The 20,659-nt window shown below is 39.4% G+C and overlaps 1 protein-coding gene across 2 annotated transcripts in view; it reads left to right on the forward strand.

Annotated features, from left to right (window-relative positions):
- Positions 1 to 20,659, forward strand: part of LOC129421823 (protein diaphanous homolog 1) — a 116,093-nt gene that overhangs the window by 46,763 nt on the left and 48,671 nt on the right. For both annotated transcript variants that reach the window (XM_073854447.1, XM_073854448.1), the window contains 4 exons: positions 92 to 157; positions 1,484 to 1,663; positions 4,070 to 4,606; positions 10,800 to 10,914. In XM_073854447.1, coding sequence (XP_073710548.1) covers positions 92 to 157; positions 1,484 to 1,663; positions 4,070 to 4,606; positions 10,800 to 10,914 — 898 coding nt within the window. The remainder of the gene's footprint in view (positions 1 to 91; positions 158 to 1,483; positions 1,664 to 4,069; positions 4,607 to 10,799; positions 10,915 to 20,659) is intronic.

Genomic DNA, 20,659 nt, shown 5'->3' on the forward strand with positions numbered 1-20,659 from the left:
TATACACACACACACACACACACACACACACACACACACACACACACACACACACTATTCACTGACTTCTGTCTGTCTATTTATTTCTCTAGATAACATGGTTGATCAGAACAAAGTGGAAATTAGTGAAGCCAAGGCCACAGAGCTGGAAAAAAAGGTAAACACGCACACAATATACAGTCTCGCACAACTGCATTTGGCTAAATAATACAAATATTAAATAATCTCAGTGTTTACAGAATTGAATTACAATCTAATATTGATCAAAACCATCCAATCCTTACAAAAACAACACTCTTGCATAAGCGCTCACATGCACTGCACCCAGACGCCTCCCCGCTGTCTCTCCCCCGCCTGTCCGCTGACAGATGTGTAATTTGGGAGGTGAGATGAGCAGAAAGGAAATTTCCTGCCTCTTCCTGACAGCTTCCCTCCACACAATCTACAATTACCCTGCTGTGTGTGTGCGTGCGCGTGTGTTTGTGTATCTTTATGTGAATACATGCACTTCTAAGAATGTATTTATGAGAATATGTGTATGTTTCTCATTCGATCATATTTTACCACAAAATTAAAAAGAAGAATGAGAAATTATATATTTGTATCGAAACATTTACAGTAAGCACATATATCCTCTTTATCATTACTGTTATGTAATTGAATGTTTATGCAACATATTATTTTACTTCATATTACAGTAATAGGAGAATAAAATAGCTTTCACTCCTTTTAATAAAGTAACAGGAGGCATCATCTCGGGAGAGATGGTGAAGTCTCAAAGGAAAAGAATGCATGTGTTTGTGTGCAGGTGTGTGGAACTGTGTATGTATGTGTGTTTGTGTGACCCCTTGGTTTCCACTGCTGTCACATAATTACACGTCTGGCTTGCAAACACTCGCCTTCAATGTCAGCGGAAATTGTTAGTGTGTATGTGTGTGTTTGTGCGTGTGAGAGGGAAGGACAGATTTTGTGGAAGTTTGTGAGGTGAATACTAAAATCCTGAGAGACTCAATTTGGTCTTGCGTTTGTTCTTGAGTATGTCCTCTGAGAGAGAACAACAAAGCACCTTCATATTGATGAAACGTGTGGGTCGCTATCTGAACACGGCCGTCTCTTTACAGTTTATTGATCGTAGGATGCGTCTCTTTGGTGAAATTGTTTGGATTTTGGACTCGCATGCAGCATACCTGCTTTCGTTATAGCCCTGCGTCTGATGAAGTGCGCAGTACACAGCAAGTGCAAACTACACCAAACACTGTGCTCTGCTCATTTCCTGTAGGGAGTGATATTAATAATCAGCCATTTTCTTTGTAATCATTTTAAATCTAAACATTTGACATTTACATGAAAAATTTGATTAAAGACAAAAAGACACATGCTTTTAACTATTGTCCAAAAACGTTATGCAGAAAGTTCTCTCACACATTTAGTTTTTACTGATATAAGCACAAGAGTTTGTTGTGATGCGTGTCTGTCTGTGTAGTTGGATGCAGAATTAATGGCGCGGCACGAGCTGCAGGTGGAGCTGAAGAAGCTGGAGGCCGATTATGAGCAAAAAGTTCTGGAGCTGAGCACGGAGAAAGAGACACTGGGAAACGAGAAAAGCGAGAGAGAGAAAGAGAACCAGGTGCTGCTGTCTGAGATCAACAAGCTGAAAGAAAAGGTAATATAATTAACCTTCACATACCAAAGTAAACCTTCATGTACCCTAAGAGACCATAGTTAACCTTCACGTACCCTCTGAGACCAGAGTAAACCTTCACATACCCTCAGAGACCAGAGTAAACATTCACGTACCCTCAGAGACCAAAGTAAACCTCCCTTCCCCTTAAAGATCTGAGTAACCCTTCATGACCCTCAGAGACCAGAGTGAACCTCCCTTCCCCTTAAAGACCTGAGTTACCCTTTACGTACCCTCATAGACCAGAGTAAACCTCCCTTCCCCTTAAAGACCCGAGTTACCCTTCACGTACCCTCAGAGACCAGAGTAACACTTCACGTACCCTCATAGACCAGAGTAAACTTCCCTTCCCCTTAAAGATCTGAGTAACCCTTCACGTACCCTCAGAGACCAGAGTGAACCTCCCTTCCCCTTAAAGACCTGAGTTACCCTTCACGTACCCTCAGAGACCAGATTAAACTTCCCTTCCCCTTAAAGATCTGAGTAACCTTTCACGTACCCTCAGAGACCAGAGTGAACCTCCCTTCCCCTTAAAGACCTTAATTACCCTTCACGTACCCTCAGAGACCAAAGTAACCCTTCACGTACCCTCATAGACCAGAGTAAACCTCCCTTCCCCTTAAAGACCTGAGTTACCCTTCACGTACCCTCAGAGACCAGAGTAACACTTCACGTACCCTCAGAGACCTGAGTAACCCTTCACGTTTCCTCAGAGACCCGAGTAAACCTCCCCTTCCTCTTAAAGACCAGAGTAACCCTTCACTTATCCTCAGAGATCCGAGTACCCCTTCACGTACCCTCAGAGACCAGAGTAACCCTTCACGCATACCCTCAGAGACCCGAGGAAACCTCCCCTTCCCCTTAAAGACCAGAGTAACCCTTCACTTATTCTCAGAGATCCGAGTACCCCTTCACGTACCCTCATAGACCAGAGTAAACCTCCCCTTCCCCTTACAGATGAGAATAACCCTCCATGTACCCTCGGAGACCAGAGTAAACCTCCCCTTCCTCTCAGAGACCAGAGTAACAATTCCTCTTCCCTCAGAGACCAGAGTAAACCTCCCCTTCCCCTCAGAGACCAGAGTAAACCTCCCCTTCCCCTCAGAGACCAGAGTAAACCTCCCCTTCCCCTCAGAGACCAGAGTAAACCTCCCCTTCCCCTTAGAGACCAGAGTAAACCTCCCCTTCCCCTCAGAGACCAGAGTAAACCTCCCCTTCCCCTTAAAGACGAGAGTAACCCTTGACATACCCTCGGAGACGAGAGTAACCCTTCACGTACCCTTCGGAGACCCAAGTAACTTTTCACGTACCGTCTATGACGAGAGTAACTCTTCACGTACCCTCGGAGACGAGAGTAACCCTTCACGTACCCTTCGGAGACCCAAGTAACTCTTCACGTACCCTTAGAGACCAGAGTAACCCTTCACGTACCCTTAGAAACCAGAGTAACTCTTCATGTACCCTCAGAGACCAGAGTAAACCTCCCTTCAGCTTAAAGACCCAAGTAACCCTTCACGTACCCTCAGAGACCCGAGTAACCCTTCACGTACCCTCGGAGACCAGAGTAAACCTTCACATTAAATTTATAGTTCATAAAAAAATTATGCACTCTCATGTTGTTCTAAACCTGAATAACTCAGTTGACGGTAACCATTGACTTGCATAGTAGGAAACAACATGAGGGTGGGTAAATGGGTGAACTATCCCTTTAAGCTGAAGTGGACCAGATTTTACTCAGCTAGTTAAATGTCAGAGTCCGTAAACTAGATTGAGAATAATGGTAAAAGATGTTACGAGATCTGATTTGACAAGTAATGTTTGTGAGTTATCTTGGAGACAAACAAGCAGTAAGAGTGATGAAGGAAACATTTCAGATGAAAGTGATAAAGCAATGTTTCATGACAGCAGTGAGCAGAAGACGGTGATAGTCATGAACAACCTGCTGAGCTAAACACAACATCATCGACCCTACAGATAAACAAACATCAGAGAAACTTCTCATTAGAGTAATACAGGCGTTAGCGAGCCCTACCTGTCTGTCTGTCTGTCTCTCTCTCAAACAGACACACTCTCCAATTTTCTCTCTCTCTTTCTAATGTGACTTTAGCCGTCTGGTCATTTTTAATGAGTTCTGTCAAGTTCTGGGTAAATAATTATGCCAGTAATTAGACATGAATATAGACACTCCCTCATGTCATTTTGACCTTCATCTCGGTCTCTATCTCTCTCTTCTACGTCTGCCCTACATCAGTTATGTTATTAACTACATTTTTGAAAGAAATCACTGGTCTTGACTTTTAAAAAAAGCTTTTAAGTCATTGAGATTCATCAAATGCTTCAAAGTCAAAGTAAAATAAACACACTACCCCTTTATTCTCATTGTTTCAGATTGAAAAGCTTTCAAAAGATCTAGAGGAAGCCAAAACCAAAGTCATCACTGTGCATGTGCCTGTGGCTCCACCCCCTGGTCCATCAACTGGCAAGCCCCCACCACCCCCCAGTGGCGCGGGACTACCTGTACCTCCACCTCCTCCACCACCTCCTCCCCTGCCTGGACAAACCACCATGATGCCCCCACCTCCTCCACCCTTACCTTTTGGGGCAAGTTTGCCCCCTCCTCCACCTCCTCTACCTGGAGCACATGGTATGCCCCCACCACCTCCACCTTTGCCCGGAGGACCTGGTATGCCCCCACCTCCTCCTCCTTTACCTGGAATGCCCGGTATGCCACCTCCACCACCCCCTCCACCCGGAATGCCTGGCATGCCTCCGCCGCCCCCTCCAATGGGTGGTCCTGGGATGCCTCCGCCACCGCCGGGCGGTTTTGGTGGATGGGCGCCTCCAGTTCCTCAACTGCCCTACGGCCTACAGCCCAAGAAAGATTACAAACCTGAGGTTCAGCTAAAGAGAGCCAACTGGAGCAAGGTGTGTTTGTTTTTACACTTGGTTCAATTTAGTCTCTAGTTCCAGTTCACATTGTATCTTGTTGCTCCAAATAAGTGCTTGTTTGCTTCTGTTGCCTAGCAACAAATACGCAGTGATTTAGTGAACTCAACTCATGTTGCATTCAGCTCTGTTTTAAACATCATGCATATGCAGTGAAGACATTATTTTTGGACCACTGCTTTGAGTGTTTGGTTTATATAATTGTTATAAAAAGTGATGTGTGACAGTGGGCTGGTAAACATTGGCATTGGATATTGCCCTATTTTTTGAAGCTCCAAAAAGCGGAAAGCATTCTGTGTGCAAACAATGCCGTAACGGCCGTGCTGTATTGAGGATGCGCGTCATCACAAGTAGTTATCATTCAGCTTTTACTGTCTGCACTGAAGCTGAAATCAAGAGCTGCACTTAGTAAAATCAATAAAAATCAATTATGACATTTGATGTCAACGAATTTCATTATCGATTAGTTGGTCTGTGACATCACATGCTCCCGCACCACTGTCGGCCAACATGCACACGCATCAGATGCTGTTTCTTCATACAGCGGGAGATGTCTGCTCAAAGTCAATCACGTTTTATTCATGCAATGCAAGCTGTGACTGCCTTCTCTCAGCCTATTTATCTAATCTGAGGTACTAAACACAATGTTTTACTTTTTTCTGACTTCTGGCGCGAACACACGGTGAACAACGCTATTTTTAGCCTTTCATTGATAAAACTAAAGCGGCTGATCTCTGCAGTGTTGTTTTTGGCAGCGCTTTTAGTTTTAGTCTTTTGGACGAAAATGCTTTTTAGTTTTAGTCACATTTCGTCAACGAAAATTCGAAAGCGTCTCGTCATGTTTTCGTCACCTTAGAGCCATTTTAACCAGTCATTGTCACGTTATCATCATAAAAAAAAGGTGCGTCAACGAAATCATTTCGTTATCGTCATGGTTGACGAAAACAACACTGGATCCCTGCATAGTTTGATTTTACGAGCGTGTCAAAATTGCGCGATCTCATCAATTGTGCTGAAATGTCAGAGAAAGCTTAAACATATACATGTACAAAACACTGTGCAGCATGTTTACTTACAACACAAGCATAATATTAGTTTGCGTCCATATAAACTCGTCATTACTCTCGCTCGCGTTTAAATGAAAACAGAGAGACTTGCCCACAGTCTCCACAGACCATCCCCTCAAAGTATTCAGGACGGAAACGGTCAAAAGTGGACAAGAGAGTTCGATTTAAATACCTGGGGGCCGGTTGCACCAGCTGTGCGTAAGTTACAACGTAGCTTAGTTATGACGTATGTGGGCACTAAGTTACAACTTGCGCACTACTAAATGTTTTTGCGTTGCACCATTAAACTTAGTTTAAATGTAACAATACGTTGTAACTAAATATTTACGGAAGCCTCTGTCCATGAATAACGATTAGAATAAGATGTCAGCCAGATTATATTACATTGATGAGCTCATAATTAATTATGAAGAGCCGCAAATTTGTCAACGAGTTTTCAAGAACTGTTTAATTTTCTGTGTATCCATCAATTAAAATAAGATTTAAAATTTCTTCCTGTTTATTTTCTCCTTCATGTGTGGGATAGATATTTTCAATTAAAAGTGTAATGTTTTGAGTTCGATAACATTTGCTTTAACATCTTTTTTAACTTTCAGTTTAGGCGAGTGAAGAAAGAGTTTGAAATTACGTACTGTTCAGACTATTTCCTGTATACCCATTATAAGGCTTGTGATTGGGCTAAGAAAAATAGACGTCATTCTATGCGACAACGCATTACTTTACGGAGAGCTTACGACCTACTAGCTACGTTCTGCCTTAAGAACAAATGGTGCAACCGAACAAAGTAAAGAGTTAGTTATAAACTAGCTAGTAGTTACTAAGCCTCTAGTTTGGACTTTACGTCCCAGTTTAAGTAATAACTTACGAACGACTGGTGCAACCCTACCCAGGTGTAAACGTGATGTGTCTCTCTCGTCCACTTGTGATCCGATCTTAATCCAACACATTTTAAGACCAAGTGTAACCGGCCCCAAAAAAGTCAGGTGCTGTTTCTTAATACAACGCAAGCTCACTTTTAACCTCATATGCTCAAAAAATTTAAGTAAAACTTAATTAAAAGTGGTCTTATTATTTAAAAAAAAGTACTGTATCTTGTACAAGAATACTTAACTGGAAAACAAGACCGTGTTTAAGAAGAAAAGGATTTTCTTTACATTGTTTCAACTGGTTTATCACCCAACTTGAGTGAAGATTCTGTATGCTGCTGTGAATTATGGGTAACTATTAGCTGTTGATCATGAGTATGCTGCTCTGCTCCTCTGATCTCTCGCTCACTCGCTCACTTTTTCTCGCCCTCCACAAGAGTAAAAACATCAAAACGGTCCTGTCTCCTTTTCGCCTAAAGCTACACTTTGATGGCTTCAGTGAAATTCATGAGTGTTTAGATTCTCAGCAGTGGCTGTGGCTCTTTGAGGATGGCAGTGAAATAGCGTTTTAATAAGCTTGTGTCTCTGAAAGATAATTAAATTGCTCATAGAAAGGACAGTGTTCTTTAGTAATTTAAATTAACATTTTTTCAGCTCAGAGTAGTCTTGTTATCTCATGCCGCCCGATGCACTTTCCCCGACTATCTCTCTTTTTCTCTCTTTATTCCTCTCTCTTTCTTACCACCCCCTTTCTTCCGTCCTCCTTTTCGCTCTCACTCTCTCTCTCTCTCTCTCTCTCTCTCTCTCTCTCTCAGAGTAATTAGATGCCGGTGTATCATTAGAGGTTGTACCTTGTCTCCGTGTCCTAACCTCTCCTTGCCGCCTACACTCTCTTTATCCACGTCTTTCTCCTCGTTCTCACCTACGTGTCCCCAGGAATGACAACAGAAGCATATAAATCAGAGCACAGAGAAGTTGTGCTCATAAAAGGGAACAGTCATTTAACACCGTCTCTAGGTGACGGTAATGTTAAACCTTACACTGCTTTCCAGAATTGAATGCTTGGTCAATCCAGTCATGTTGAAGAGATTTAATTCTCATGTTAAAAAATTACTCTCAATGCAGTTTCTTTTTAAAGGGGACATTTCACAAGACTTCTTTTAAGGGGCGTTTCACATTTCGCATCAAAAAACGCGCAGAATGCGTGACCATTGGTTGGTTCTTGTGACATTACCTGCAGTGCGCTTGCGGCATTCTGAAAATTTGAGATGTTTATAACTTGATGCGGTGCGGATGCACCTGGAAAAAAACTAGCGCGTTACACCGCGTGCGCGTCCCGTGTGCGCGTCCCGTGTCACTACCATTATGAGCCTACATTTGACATAACGAACTTGAGTGCGCAAAAGATGCGATATGTGAACCGCCTCTTATGCTGAGTTTACACCAAACACGTTTTGGGCGTCAAAATCGCGTCTACCGCGCCTAGTTTTCCGCTTGAACACTTTGAATCCATTCGAGCGTGTAGAGCGGAGTAGACGCGCGGAAAAGCAAGCATTTGACGCGTGTCCGAAGCAAAATCCGCTGCTTGTGGGAGGGGCAACTGCTGTGCGAGTGTCTGTTTGCAAGATGACTGATGTTACTTGTGCATTTATCAAGAGAGTTACCAGTTTGTATTGGTAACCTTACTATAGGGGGAAAAAAAACGGCGCAGGTCGATAAACGTGAAGTGTGTGTTACAACTTACCAGGTTGCCCAAAGTCCATACTGACACTCTTCCAAGCGAGGTCCCTTTTATTCCTGTCTCCTCCATAGAAATAACAACTTGTGTCATATAGCTTCGAGTGACTGCTTGAGTGAGTGACTCCGGGCGGGGCTGCCACCACTGCAGCAGGCAGGCTCCTGATTGGTTAACGCGGCGCCAAAGTTCAAATTTTTCAACTCGGGCGTCAGCCGCAAATTCGCGTGAACCGCAAAATGCACAAAAGCACCATTCGCGCATACCGCGCACAACGCTCAATTCATGCCTTTCGCACGAGCTTCACGCGCGAATGAGGCGGAAACGCGTCCTCCGCGCCGAACGCCTCTTCCGCGCCGCGGGACCTCCTGACGCAGGTCAACGCGTCTGCACATTTACTTAACATTGAAATCACTCGCGCTTCACGCCTCTACCGCGGTTGGTGTAAACGCACCATTAGATGTCAAATAAATCTTTGGACTCCCCAGAGTACGTATGTGAAGTTTAAGCTCAAAATTCCATATAGATAATTTATTATAGCATGTTAAAATTGCCACTTTGTAGGTGTGTCCTTTTAAATGCAAATTAGTTGATCTGTGCACTAAATGGCAGTGCCGTGGTTGGAAAGTGCAGATTAGGGGTGGTATTATCCCCTTCTGACATCACAACGGTATCCATATTTCAATTAGCTGTTTTTTCACATGCTTGCAGAGAATGGTTTACCAAAACTAAGTTACTGGGTTGTTCTTTTTCACATTTTTGAAGTCAGATTTTCATTATATGACTTTTTAAAATGACAGTATCATGTGTTAGTCAATTATGTAGATATAAACATGTTGATGTTTAATTAACTTAATTCGTCAGAACGTCAAAGTTCCTGTGAAAAGGAAGTTGCGATCAACTTTAAAGGTGCAGTGTGTAATTTTTAAAAGGATCTCTTGACAGAAATGCAAAATATTATACAAAACTGAATGATCAGGGTTGTATAAAGACCTTTTATAATGAACCGTTATGTTTTTATTACCTTAGAATATGATGTTTTTATCTACATACACCGAGGGTCCCCTTGGAAGTCGCCATTTTGTGCCGCCATGTTTTTACAGAAGCCTTTAACGGACAAACTTTTTTTTACTAAGTTGTCTCAGACGATGACATGTTTGTCCGGTGGCGGCTAACCTAGCTTCTCTATGCTTTTCAAAAGCGAGGGGTGAGCAGTGGACTGAGCCGTTGGTTGCAATGCGCAACCTCACCACTAGATGCTGCAAAAATGTACACACTGCACCTTTAATTCCCCATTGTGACGTATTTCAGAGTGAAACAGAATATCTCACGAGTAAAATAGCAGGCGTGGCTTGTGTTTTCCACTGTGAATTGATTGGATATAGAAAAGTACGTGGTTCATTCATAATTGGAGGGGGTGGGATAACAAAGGCTCCGCCCAAGCTGTCAATCAGAGCTATCCTCTTATACTTTTAAAAGATGAAATATCTCAATATACAGTCCCGATTTACCGTACCTCTACGTATCGCAACATATGTATCGTGATATTTTTACCGATACACAGACCTTGTATTTTACCACAACTCAAACATTTAAAATCTATGCTAAAATATAAAACGCTTATATTTACACCAAAAATTTTCAGAGCAAATATATATATCTTATTTTTTAGCTTTTTGACATACATTTTTATTATTTTTCTGCTATATTGTCGCCGCCATTAGAAAACAAAACCGCAAAAGCATAAAATGCTGATGGGCATTATAAAGCTTTGTACATTAAAAGCGAGATGATGAGAGAAGAGATTGAGAGGCAGTCACTGTTTCTGTCTCCCCATCCCAGCATGCAGTGCATCGCCTTTCTTTCCTTTGTGCGGTAAAATCAGGATTCATTTTAATGAGTATCAATGTCTTTTCTTCTCTCTCCATTTTCCTATTCTCTTTTTCTCTCAAATCCCTGTTCTACATTTCATTGTGTCTGATGAAGGCAGTTAGGCAGAAGATGTTGATATCCCAACAGCTCCATCACAATGGTTCAATTCACCGTCTCTCGCAAGACGTCCAGCGTTTGTCTTCTGTATGAATAACATTATGAGTTTAGACTGAACGACTGTGCTGTGCTGTTTTATATTCTCAAAAGGAGGTCAAAATGAAGCCCGCAATTTATTAGAACCGAACATCAGAAATGATGGTCCATTAGTTTGTGTAGCTGTCAATAAATCATGTAATGATCATACGGTGTCAGCGCTGCCTGTCTGCATAATATTGTAGCAAATATACATACTTAAAACTGTGCTTTATTGTGATTTTAATATGGTTAAGCTTGTTAGTAAAGAACAATGCAAACTATTGCACACATCTGTGTGGTTCTAAATGATGAATTTTGCGGTTTGATCTTTGTGTTTTGTGTATGTATTGTAGATCTGAGAAGAGTTTTTGGATGAGATGTAATAAATGTGTAGTTAGATGAATAAATAGATGAAAGTGTTGATCTGTGTGTTGTAGATCGCAGCCGAGGATCTGAATGAAAACAGCTTCTGGGTAAAAGCCAAGGAGGATCGCTTTGAGAACAAGGAGCTGTTTGCCAAACTCACGCTCACCTTCTCTACCCAAACCAAAACTAAGTTTAACTCCCCATACACCTCACAACAGACACATCACCCCACCACACATTAAACATCTTTCTTTTATTTTTTCTTTATCCATCTATCTGAAAATAGCCTCTAAAGGTAAGAGACTCTCGCTCTGTGTGCCTATGTGTCCTCTGAGACTCTCGCTGCTGCATATTGAGCTGCAGATGAATGACAGAATGAAGGGATGTAAAGGAGTAGGGGCATCTACTCTGTAGCATCAGCATCAGGACCAATGCTTGTGTGTGTGTGTGTGTGTGTTTACTGCAAGTGAGGATGAATCTCATTAAATGTCTAGGTCACATCTCACCTCAAAATCAAAAGAACAAAAGGGAATTTTACTTTGCATAAAGTAAAACAAAACCATGAGGACCATTTTTTCACAGCTCTGGAAAAAATTAAGAGACATTGAATCATCTTTTCTACATGTATTGTGACCATTTCTCTCTAGTGTCTGTTGAACAAAAGCAAACTTCAGGATTGACATAAAGTCACCCAACAGCAATGTAAAAGACATGCATGATAGGAAACTTGCAAGATGTGATAAAAAATCCATCAAATATTAATTTTTTAACTATTCCTATAATACATGTAAAACATTAGTGTTGTGCTGTTTAAAAATTAATATAAACTTCATTTTGAATACTTTTTAAGGTATTCAAGATCTAAAAAACTTTGCATCTTTTTGTTAGTTTGTCTGTTTTCAATTTTCTGCAAATCAGTGTAAATAAAAACATGATTGTATTTAGGAATTTGGCAGAAATTATGTTGGTAGATGACAGAATGAAACAAAAATGATAGGCTTACTTAAACTCATACCTCTATATAGTAGTGTTGTCACGATACTGGAATTTCTCACTTTTGTACTATCCCTGGAAAAAATGGTATTTGATCCCATTTTCGGGACCACGGGGGACAATCTAACACAACATTTAAGGCCTAATTTTTTTTATTCTTTTATTATTAAGACAAGTGAAGAGTTTGGTGAAACGGCATAAAAAAATTAGTTACCACCAAAATCAGTATTGTATCAGGTCAGTATTAAAAAGTAAAAACACAAAATCCGATATCCGCCATTTTATTCTGTCATCTTTTCTCCCTTTTTCCCAAAATGCGATTAACGTCAGTCCTCCTTCTCTGCAAAATGCAATAAATCCGCTTTACCAATCACAGCGCACCATTCCACGCACAGTAAAAAATAAGGGTGGCGCGTTGAATACACGAATCCTAGTTTTCCTCATCTACTTTGTACTTCGTGTTCAACAAACAAACAAGAACAAAATAATACTTTTGTGGCATTGATGAATCTGTGGTGGTTTTCGGTGGCGAGGAAGAAACGTAAGCCACTCGGGCGAAAGAAAACGTTTCATTTTTTTTTTTCATTATTAAAGTCAACGAATATTGAGCAGGATCAAAATATTTTACAGCTGATCGCTTTTAAAAAAGTTGACACTGTTCTTAATATAACAAAGTAAGTGTTATGATTAATGCCATTAATGTTTTTTTTAATCAGTGTATACCACTAGTCAACTAAATATAACTTGGTAAAGATAAATGTACATTCATATAAATATATATACAATATTAATACTTAGTGATGATTATCGATCTCTTGAAACAAGTCTGCGTGTCGGTCCCTCATAGTGCTTTGCTAGTAGCGTTAGCACACAGCTCTGTAGCAACACTTGCATATTTGGGTTCACTTGTGTCCTTCTGCTTCCCATGTTCATTTGACTCGTATACGAAAAAGCACCCCACAGCACTCCTGCTTGACTTTCTTTCTAGTACTGTTAAAGGCGGGGTGCATGATCTCTGAAAGCCAATGTTGATATTTGAAATCACCTAAACAAACACGCCCCTACCCCACTAGAATCTGGACCTTCTTTTGAAAGACCCGCCCAACACATACGCAACACAGGCAACGATGTCAGTTAGTAGACACGCCCCTTACCGCTGATTGGCTACAAGTGTGTTTTGGTACTCGGCCCGACTCTTTTCAGTGCAAACAAGAGGAGGCGGGGCTTTGTTGGCACTGCGTTCACGTGCAGTATTGTGTGTACACGTTGTTTGAGAGAAAAAGAGAGAGAGCGAGAATGTGCAGCTGGTCTCAGAATATCGATTCCGTGGGACACGAGTATTGTATTCGTTTTAGATTTTCAGTATCGATATGTATCAAATTATCAATATTTTGACAACACTACTGTATAGTAAATTTAGAAAAACTAAAAATAATCTTAAAGTGATCTCTTAATTTTTTTTCAGAGCTGTATATTGGCTTGAATCACAGTTCACCTCCAAACTCTTGTTCATTTAATTTGTCCTGCTTCACTTTAAAATCAAAACTGTAAATGCAGTAAGCCACAATTTTACTTTTAAGTTGCTTTATTGACACAACAAACTGAATTTCCTAAGGATTTACATCAAAGCTGCATGCAAAGAAAACAGTGCAACTCAAATTCTCTATAAAGCCGAAACCTTGCTGCTCCAAACACACACCTGTCTGACAGCTGACTGCTCTGTCTGGAGATGTTATGTGGTTCAGAAAAGGTTCAACACTTTACCTTTATATAACGTGTCATGGCTTTTTAGCATTTCACAGAGGAAGGTTGATTTGCATTGTGCAGTTTGTTAGAAAAAGTCGACTTACCGTTGTTTTCTTTGAGCAAATTCTTTCGTTTGTTTGATTTTGAGGTGACATTCTGTTTGACCTCGGCTTGTGCTTGACAGGTTTCATGAAATCTTCTTGGATTCATATTTTTGGACTGTAATACTCTCTCGTGAATTAAAAATGAGCAAGAGGCCGGTGTCAGCCGTGTGTGTGTCAGCCACCTGCTCTGTGTCCTCTGTGGATGGCCTTTACAGTTTTATTGCATATTTATATCTGATACAATATACAGGAGCCTCAACTTTAACAAGGTGTGTGTGTTTTTGTGTGTGTGTGTGTGTTGTGCGGCTTTGCCCTTCAGAAAATGACCTTCAAATAGTGTGTGTTGTCATGCGCCTGCCACGGATACACACAGTGTTTTCTGTTTTGAATATGGAATATGAAACCTTGAAATGTCATCGTTGGCAGATGTGGTTTTTTGTTTTTTTGAGGATCACCTGAGCTGTCTTTCTGTGTGTGTGTGTGTGTGTGTGTGTGTGTGTGTGTGTGTGTGTGTGTGTGTGTGTGTGTGTGTGTGTGTGTGTGTGTGTGTGTGTTTTGAGCTGTCTGTGTTGATGTAGGATAACCTTTCCTGATATCTGACTGTAAATGAATTTTGGCCTTTTTAGATTTTCCATCTGTCCACAGTTGTCTCTCTCTCTCTCTGTGTGTGTGTGTGTGTGTGTCCTTGAGCAGTTTTTCTCTCTCTCTTTCTCTCTCCCTCTCTCTCTTACTCTTCCAGTGATTTCTCACTTTCTCCAGCCAAGTGAAAGGATGCCACAGACAGCCAACTGACCTCTCACCTCCCTCTTTCCCACCAGCTCTCTTTCACTTTCTGAGACCCTGATGCCTGCTCTGGGTTGACCATGGGGTCGCAGTATGATGACCTCAACAGTGAGGTCACAGAGCTGATTGCTGATGTAATTTGACAGGACCTAAAGCACAATATGTCTGTTTTTTCCCCTCTCTCTATCTCTGGGTTTTGCTCCAGAGTCTACTAAATCTAGGATAAATACTATTTATTATTTTGAATTATTGTTTAATGTGTAAGGAATATTTTTACTCCAAAACATATTGTTGCTAATGTTAAAGGAATAGTCTACTCATTTTCAATATTAAAATATGTTATTACCTTAACTAAGAATTGTTGATACATCCCTCTATCATCTGTGTGGGTGCACGTAAGCGCTGGAGCGCGCTGCGACGCTTCGATAGCATTTAGCTTAGCCCCATTCATTCAATGGTACCATTTAGAGATAAAGTTAGAAGTGACCAAACACATCAACGTTTTTCCTATTTAAGACGAGTAGTTATACGAGCAAGTTTGGTGGTACAAAATAAAACGTAGGGCTTTTCTAAGCGGATTTAAAAGAGGAACTATATTTTATGGCGTAATAGCACTTTTGGGAGTACTTCGACTCGCCTGAAAAGTCTGCTCCCCTTCTCACTCTCATAATGGTAAAAAAGTGCTATTACGCCATAAAATATAGTTCCTCTTTTAAATCCGCTTAGAAAAGCGCTACGTTTTATTTTGTACCACCAAACTTGCTCGTATAACTACTCGTCTTAAATAGGAAAAACGTTGATGTGTTTGGTCACTTCTAACTTTATCTCTAAATGGTACCATTGAATGAATGGGGCTAAGCTAAATGCTATCGAAGCGTCGCAGCGCGCTCCAGCGCTTACGTGCACGCACACAGATGATAGAGGGATGTATCAACAATTCTTAGTTAAGGTAATAACATATTTTACTATAGAACATGAGTAGACTATTCCTTTAAATTCTACTTAATAATATCAGTAATGTAGCGGAGAGCGGGGGCGAAAGTACCATTTTTCAGAAAAACTTAATTTTAAAAGATAATGTTATAGACAGAGATATACTTTTGTTGTGGTTGATCGGATATCGAAATAACGGGACCGATCCAAATCCTATACTGTGCGTTACTCATGGTTGTTACTGTCATGCTATAGAAAAGTCAGACTATTATAAAAGCACCATAAACATTTGTATACACTATTCAAAGTCTTCCTAATTTATTCAACAACTTTATGCAAAAACAATTGCATATATGAAGATATTTAAGGTCACAAAAAACTCAATGTGCTGGTGCTCACAGAGTTAATACACTGGAGTAGCGGTGAATTAAATGTGTCATACACACACAAGACACACACACACACACACACACACACACACACACAATAACCATATTTTAATCATCTGATTAAAAAGTCTCAATAAACCGCTGGATGAATGCAATATACTATGTGGCTAGCATATACAAGATCCGTGAGAAGATGCCCCGGAAGTGCAAAAAGGACAGGATGATTCAATTGCATAATTTTTTTTCCCAAGATATGCATCGCACTGAAGTCTTTCATGTTGTGACAGTTTGCGCAATTAAAGGGGCCGTGAATTGGTCGATGTTATTGCTTTATGACGTTGATTGATGTCTACTTATGCATTTCGCGTTGTTTTTACATTCAAAAACATCAAAAGCAATAAGTAATACGCTATTTTGTAACATGGATTAGTGGCTGTCTTGAGAAATGGTTCGTTTGAAGGGGCGGGCCGCATTGAAGACCTGAACGTAAACACCCACTGCTATGATTGGACAGCTTCATTCCCCGTCATTACATGTAGGGAAATGTTTTTAAAACATTAATGTGATAAAAATAGCAGCCGAACACAAATATGTTTGAGACACAAAAGATTCTGGGTGCTAAACATGATACACATAAATGACAATACGTATATTAAAGTAGAAACAAAACTCGACGTGACTAAATTACCGTATAAAACACAGTAAGCGTGCATCCGAATCTAAACTGCGGCTAATAAATCCTTATCAATAACTTTGTATATTTCTATTGTGCTTGTGAGGTTGCTTTTACATTCACGTAATGTTAAATACCACAGTTATATGATAAAAAATAAGCTTTGTTGAGTGTTTGACCTTTCAAACGCAACTTGCCTAAGTTACCGTATACAACACAGTAAACGGGCATCAGAATCTAAACTGCGGTTGATAAATCCTTCCTTATAACTAACTTTGTATATTTCTACCTTTAAATTACAGTCGTATTGTTAAGTGTTGTACCTTTATTAATCGTTTAATGTTTTTAGTAAATTAAAACAGTCAACAAACGTATTTAGACACGGATGTTACAACAGGACACATCAAGCAATCTCTTTTAACAAAGCAATAGTGAAACGCAGTAACTTAAATAAAGTAAAATGTCTTACTGTGAATTATACTGCTGTGTCATTGTTGTCAGATCCAATATAAGTGGTGCTTCTGACTGAGTCTCTCTGCAAATCCAGCATCGACTTCTTTACAAATGAATCCATGTCCACAACGTTAACAAACGCTCCCCACACGAGCTGGAACTTCTTCAAAAGCAAACTTTATCCAAGCATATTGCTAATGTTAGGTTCCAAGCCTCCGAATTGAAGTATTTAGCTTCTGTGTTGTTCCCATGGTTGTTCCCACGCGGTTCTTTCAAAACCGAAAAAGCGTTTCCATGGTATCATAACAGATCACCGCGTCAAAATAAAAGTCTCTCAGAAAAAATGTATTTAAAAAGTCATTTTGGTTAAATTTGTCAATCTTTAAAGACATGTTTACTTACTGAGACACACGTGTCACGCGAAGCTGTGGGCGGGGCTACAAAAGTAGACTTGTCCTTTTGGTTATGGGGAGGTGTTTCAATTCTACTTTGACGTCATAGATTTCCGAATTTTAGACTGGAGTTTTTAGCTGGCTTGGTGCCAAAGACGGTTATATTTCAGTAGCACGGACGTTTTCAGTTCTGAAACTTGCAGGATGTTCATTTAAGTATGATGACCTCTTATATAACAAATTATCAAGTTAAAATTGAGTTTTTGATTCACCGCTCCTTTAAGTAAAAATTTACTTATCATATGTCCACTCAAAACTGGCATTATTAATAAATATTTTTACATGATATTCTTCCGATTTTGTGTGTATATGTGTGTGTATATATATTTATGTGTACACACACACACACACACACACAATTCTAAATGGATCAAGAAAAATACTAAAATTGGATCGGGATCGGTCAATACTCAGAATTCGGGTATCGAAATCGAATCGGCAGTGGCAAAAGTGGATTGGCCCACCCCTATTAATAACTCACGACTGTGGTCTATCAATACCAGGTGGAATTTTTAAAAAAGGTAAAACGACTTCAGTATAATTTCACTTTAAACATAAGTAGTGAATTGTTACAAAAGTAACACAACAAAACAAGATACATTTTTGTGTTACACTTGTTTTTATTAAATATACATGACTATGACGTCATTAATATGTAACTGCAAAATAATGAAATTACATTTTCATTTTAAATTTTATTTTTATCAAATGTTTTAAAAGCAACCAACAGTACAAACTTAAATTGTTGAGAATACATTTTTTTCAACAGTAAGAACACTATAAAAATTAAATTAAATCAAATTAGAATAATATCAGTTTTCAACAACAGTATAAGCAGCGGGACAAAAGTAACAAGTGTTACTTTCGACCTGACAGGATCTCCTCCCATTTAAACCCGATTTACTTTTATTTTGAGAGCACTAAATAACCTATAGATTGATCTGTACTTTAACACATGAAACCAGAAACGCAACGTGTTATAAAAACAAAATGACCGCTTTAGGAATATACTTATCATGGTTGAAAACACCTTTTTTTGGATCTACACGCTGAAAATGGTGAGTAAATAACCCAATATTTGGGGTTGTGTACCAAACATGCTGTCGTAGTTTGGGATGCAAATGTTATCAGGGCTCGGAGAAAAATGCGTTGTTACTTTCGTCCCACGTTACTTTTGACCCGGTTCTCCCCTATTATCAAAGTTTAATGACTTTCAGATGATAAAATAACCATTGGTTATTTTGAAATATAGTATAGACACGTCAACATTTATCAATACTTTATGGATGTACTAATGTCTCGCACTACGTTATTACATTGAATCTTATGACTGAGCTCAATTACAGAGAGAGAAAGAGAGAGAGATTGGCTGTTCGATACTGACAATAGAAAGTGAGTGCAGATGGAGGGATTTTTTATTTTTTACTCATTTTCATTTGTGTCTGTAGGAGTGAAGCTTTCATACATTTGATTTAGTACTGAGAAACCTGTTGGTGATTTATTGATCGAGTTTGTCTTTGTATCTCGCCGTGAGTCTTCAATGTTTCTCTCCATCTCTTTGCCGGTCCGTTTTCCCATCTCCATGGAGACCATCCGCATCTCTCAGGAACACTTTCACGGCACCTGTCAGCCGGTTTATCCCGCCTCTCACTTCTGTTCACACACACACGTCTCATCTTGTAATGTATACACTGACCTCATTTATTTCTACGACTATAGACACACACACACACGGCTGGTCTCGACTCATATCGATCCCTGCCGAGTTATAGAGCCAGAGTTTGACTGCACATCACACAAACTCACACACAAACACACATATTTGTACAGATGTCACATTTATTCATCTGTATGTGTGATGAGTATATTATCTGATGTTTCATTTAGTCTGTGTAACCCTGCTATACTGTTGAGGTTTGTGTTTTTACACCGATTAGCTGTTATCAACCTTTCTGACATCCAACATGTAAGTACGATTGCTGGATGAAAGGTGTCTGTTTTGTTGTCATGTCAGAGTCCGTAAAGCAGAGCTATATATCAGCACTATTTGCCAAACTTTTTTTTAAACTTTCATTAGATAAGGACCTCCATCAAGCAATACTATGAAAGTGAAAATACAATGATTTGTTTTACGTATTTTTTGTTTCCTTTTTACATATTTAATCATTTGGGTGATTCTCACGAAAACTTGGTTTTAAAAATGTCAAGCATGAAAATGTAAAAATTGCTTAAATTTACTTTTTTCCCACCAGACATTGAAAAACAAAGTCTGCAGTAAATGGGAACATTAATTTAAAAACTTTTACTTATCATTTAACACTTTTTGTAACATAATTTAAAAAATTAGTCCTAAAAAATCTCATTACCGCAACAGTCAGAAAACATCAACACTGACATATTTTCAAAATGACATGACAAACCTGAAAGAACATAATTTGGAGATTCTGCACATGCATTTAAAATCAAAGTATTATGCTTTTATTAATTAAATTAACATTTAATAAGCATCTGTTGCGGTAATGATAATCAAAATGTTGTGCAAGCATTCTGACAAGACAATATTTCAAATTAACTCTAAAAAAAAGATCTTACCTGGTAGCCATCTTGAAGTAACTGGTCCATGTGCTTGGTCCCCCAAAATCAAACTTTATTAAAATTCTGTATGTGTGCTTAAACTGTTCTCAAAAAGTGTTGCGGAGGATGAGAACATCAGGCATGGACACATCCTTTTCCTAATTTTTCTTCATTATTATTATACATGAATATTCAGGAAATATTTTTTCTGTCATCTAAAGTAGTCTAGCAAAACATCCATTTATTTTTTTCTTAATATTTTTGTGTTAATTTGATTAAATTACAGCATAATGCATGTTCAAACACAGCCGGACACATTGCGGTAATGAGAATTTCAGCAGAAAATGAGATAAAAATTACAATTATAAATTCTTATGTTGAAATCACACATTGTGCAAGATAGAACACAGTATTGTGTTAATTCTGATGCTTTTTAATGTTACTAACATTTTAAAGCTAAAATCATTAGTGCCGTGGTGTTTCAATGGTTTCGTGAAAATCACCCATTTATCTGTCTATTTTTTTAGAGTATACCAAAAGGATCTGTCAGAATAATTAGAATAATCTTTATTTGGTGCAAAAAGCACGAACTTCATAAGCTCCAGTAATAAAAAAACACTATTAAACTCTCTATATCCCGCCATCACATCATTTTCACGTCCCCAGCAGTCAGTCATGTCGAAATCCTTCATAAAATTCTCTTAATACTTCTTGTTTTGGTCCTTATGGACCATTAGGACATACACAGGTCGCCTCGGCTCTGTTTGTCTTTATGTGTCTCAATCTTAATGTGCCCGTCATAAAATAACCCTCAGATGCGTCACCTGCATC

This window comes from Misgurnus anguillicaudatus, chromosome 16 (assembly GCF_027580225.2).
Source record: "Misgurnus anguillicaudatus chromosome 16, ASM2758022v2, whole genome shotgun sequence".
Taxonomy (NCBI): Eukaryota; Metazoa; Chordata; class Actinopteri; order Cypriniformes; family Cobitidae; genus Misgurnus; species Misgurnus anguillicaudatus.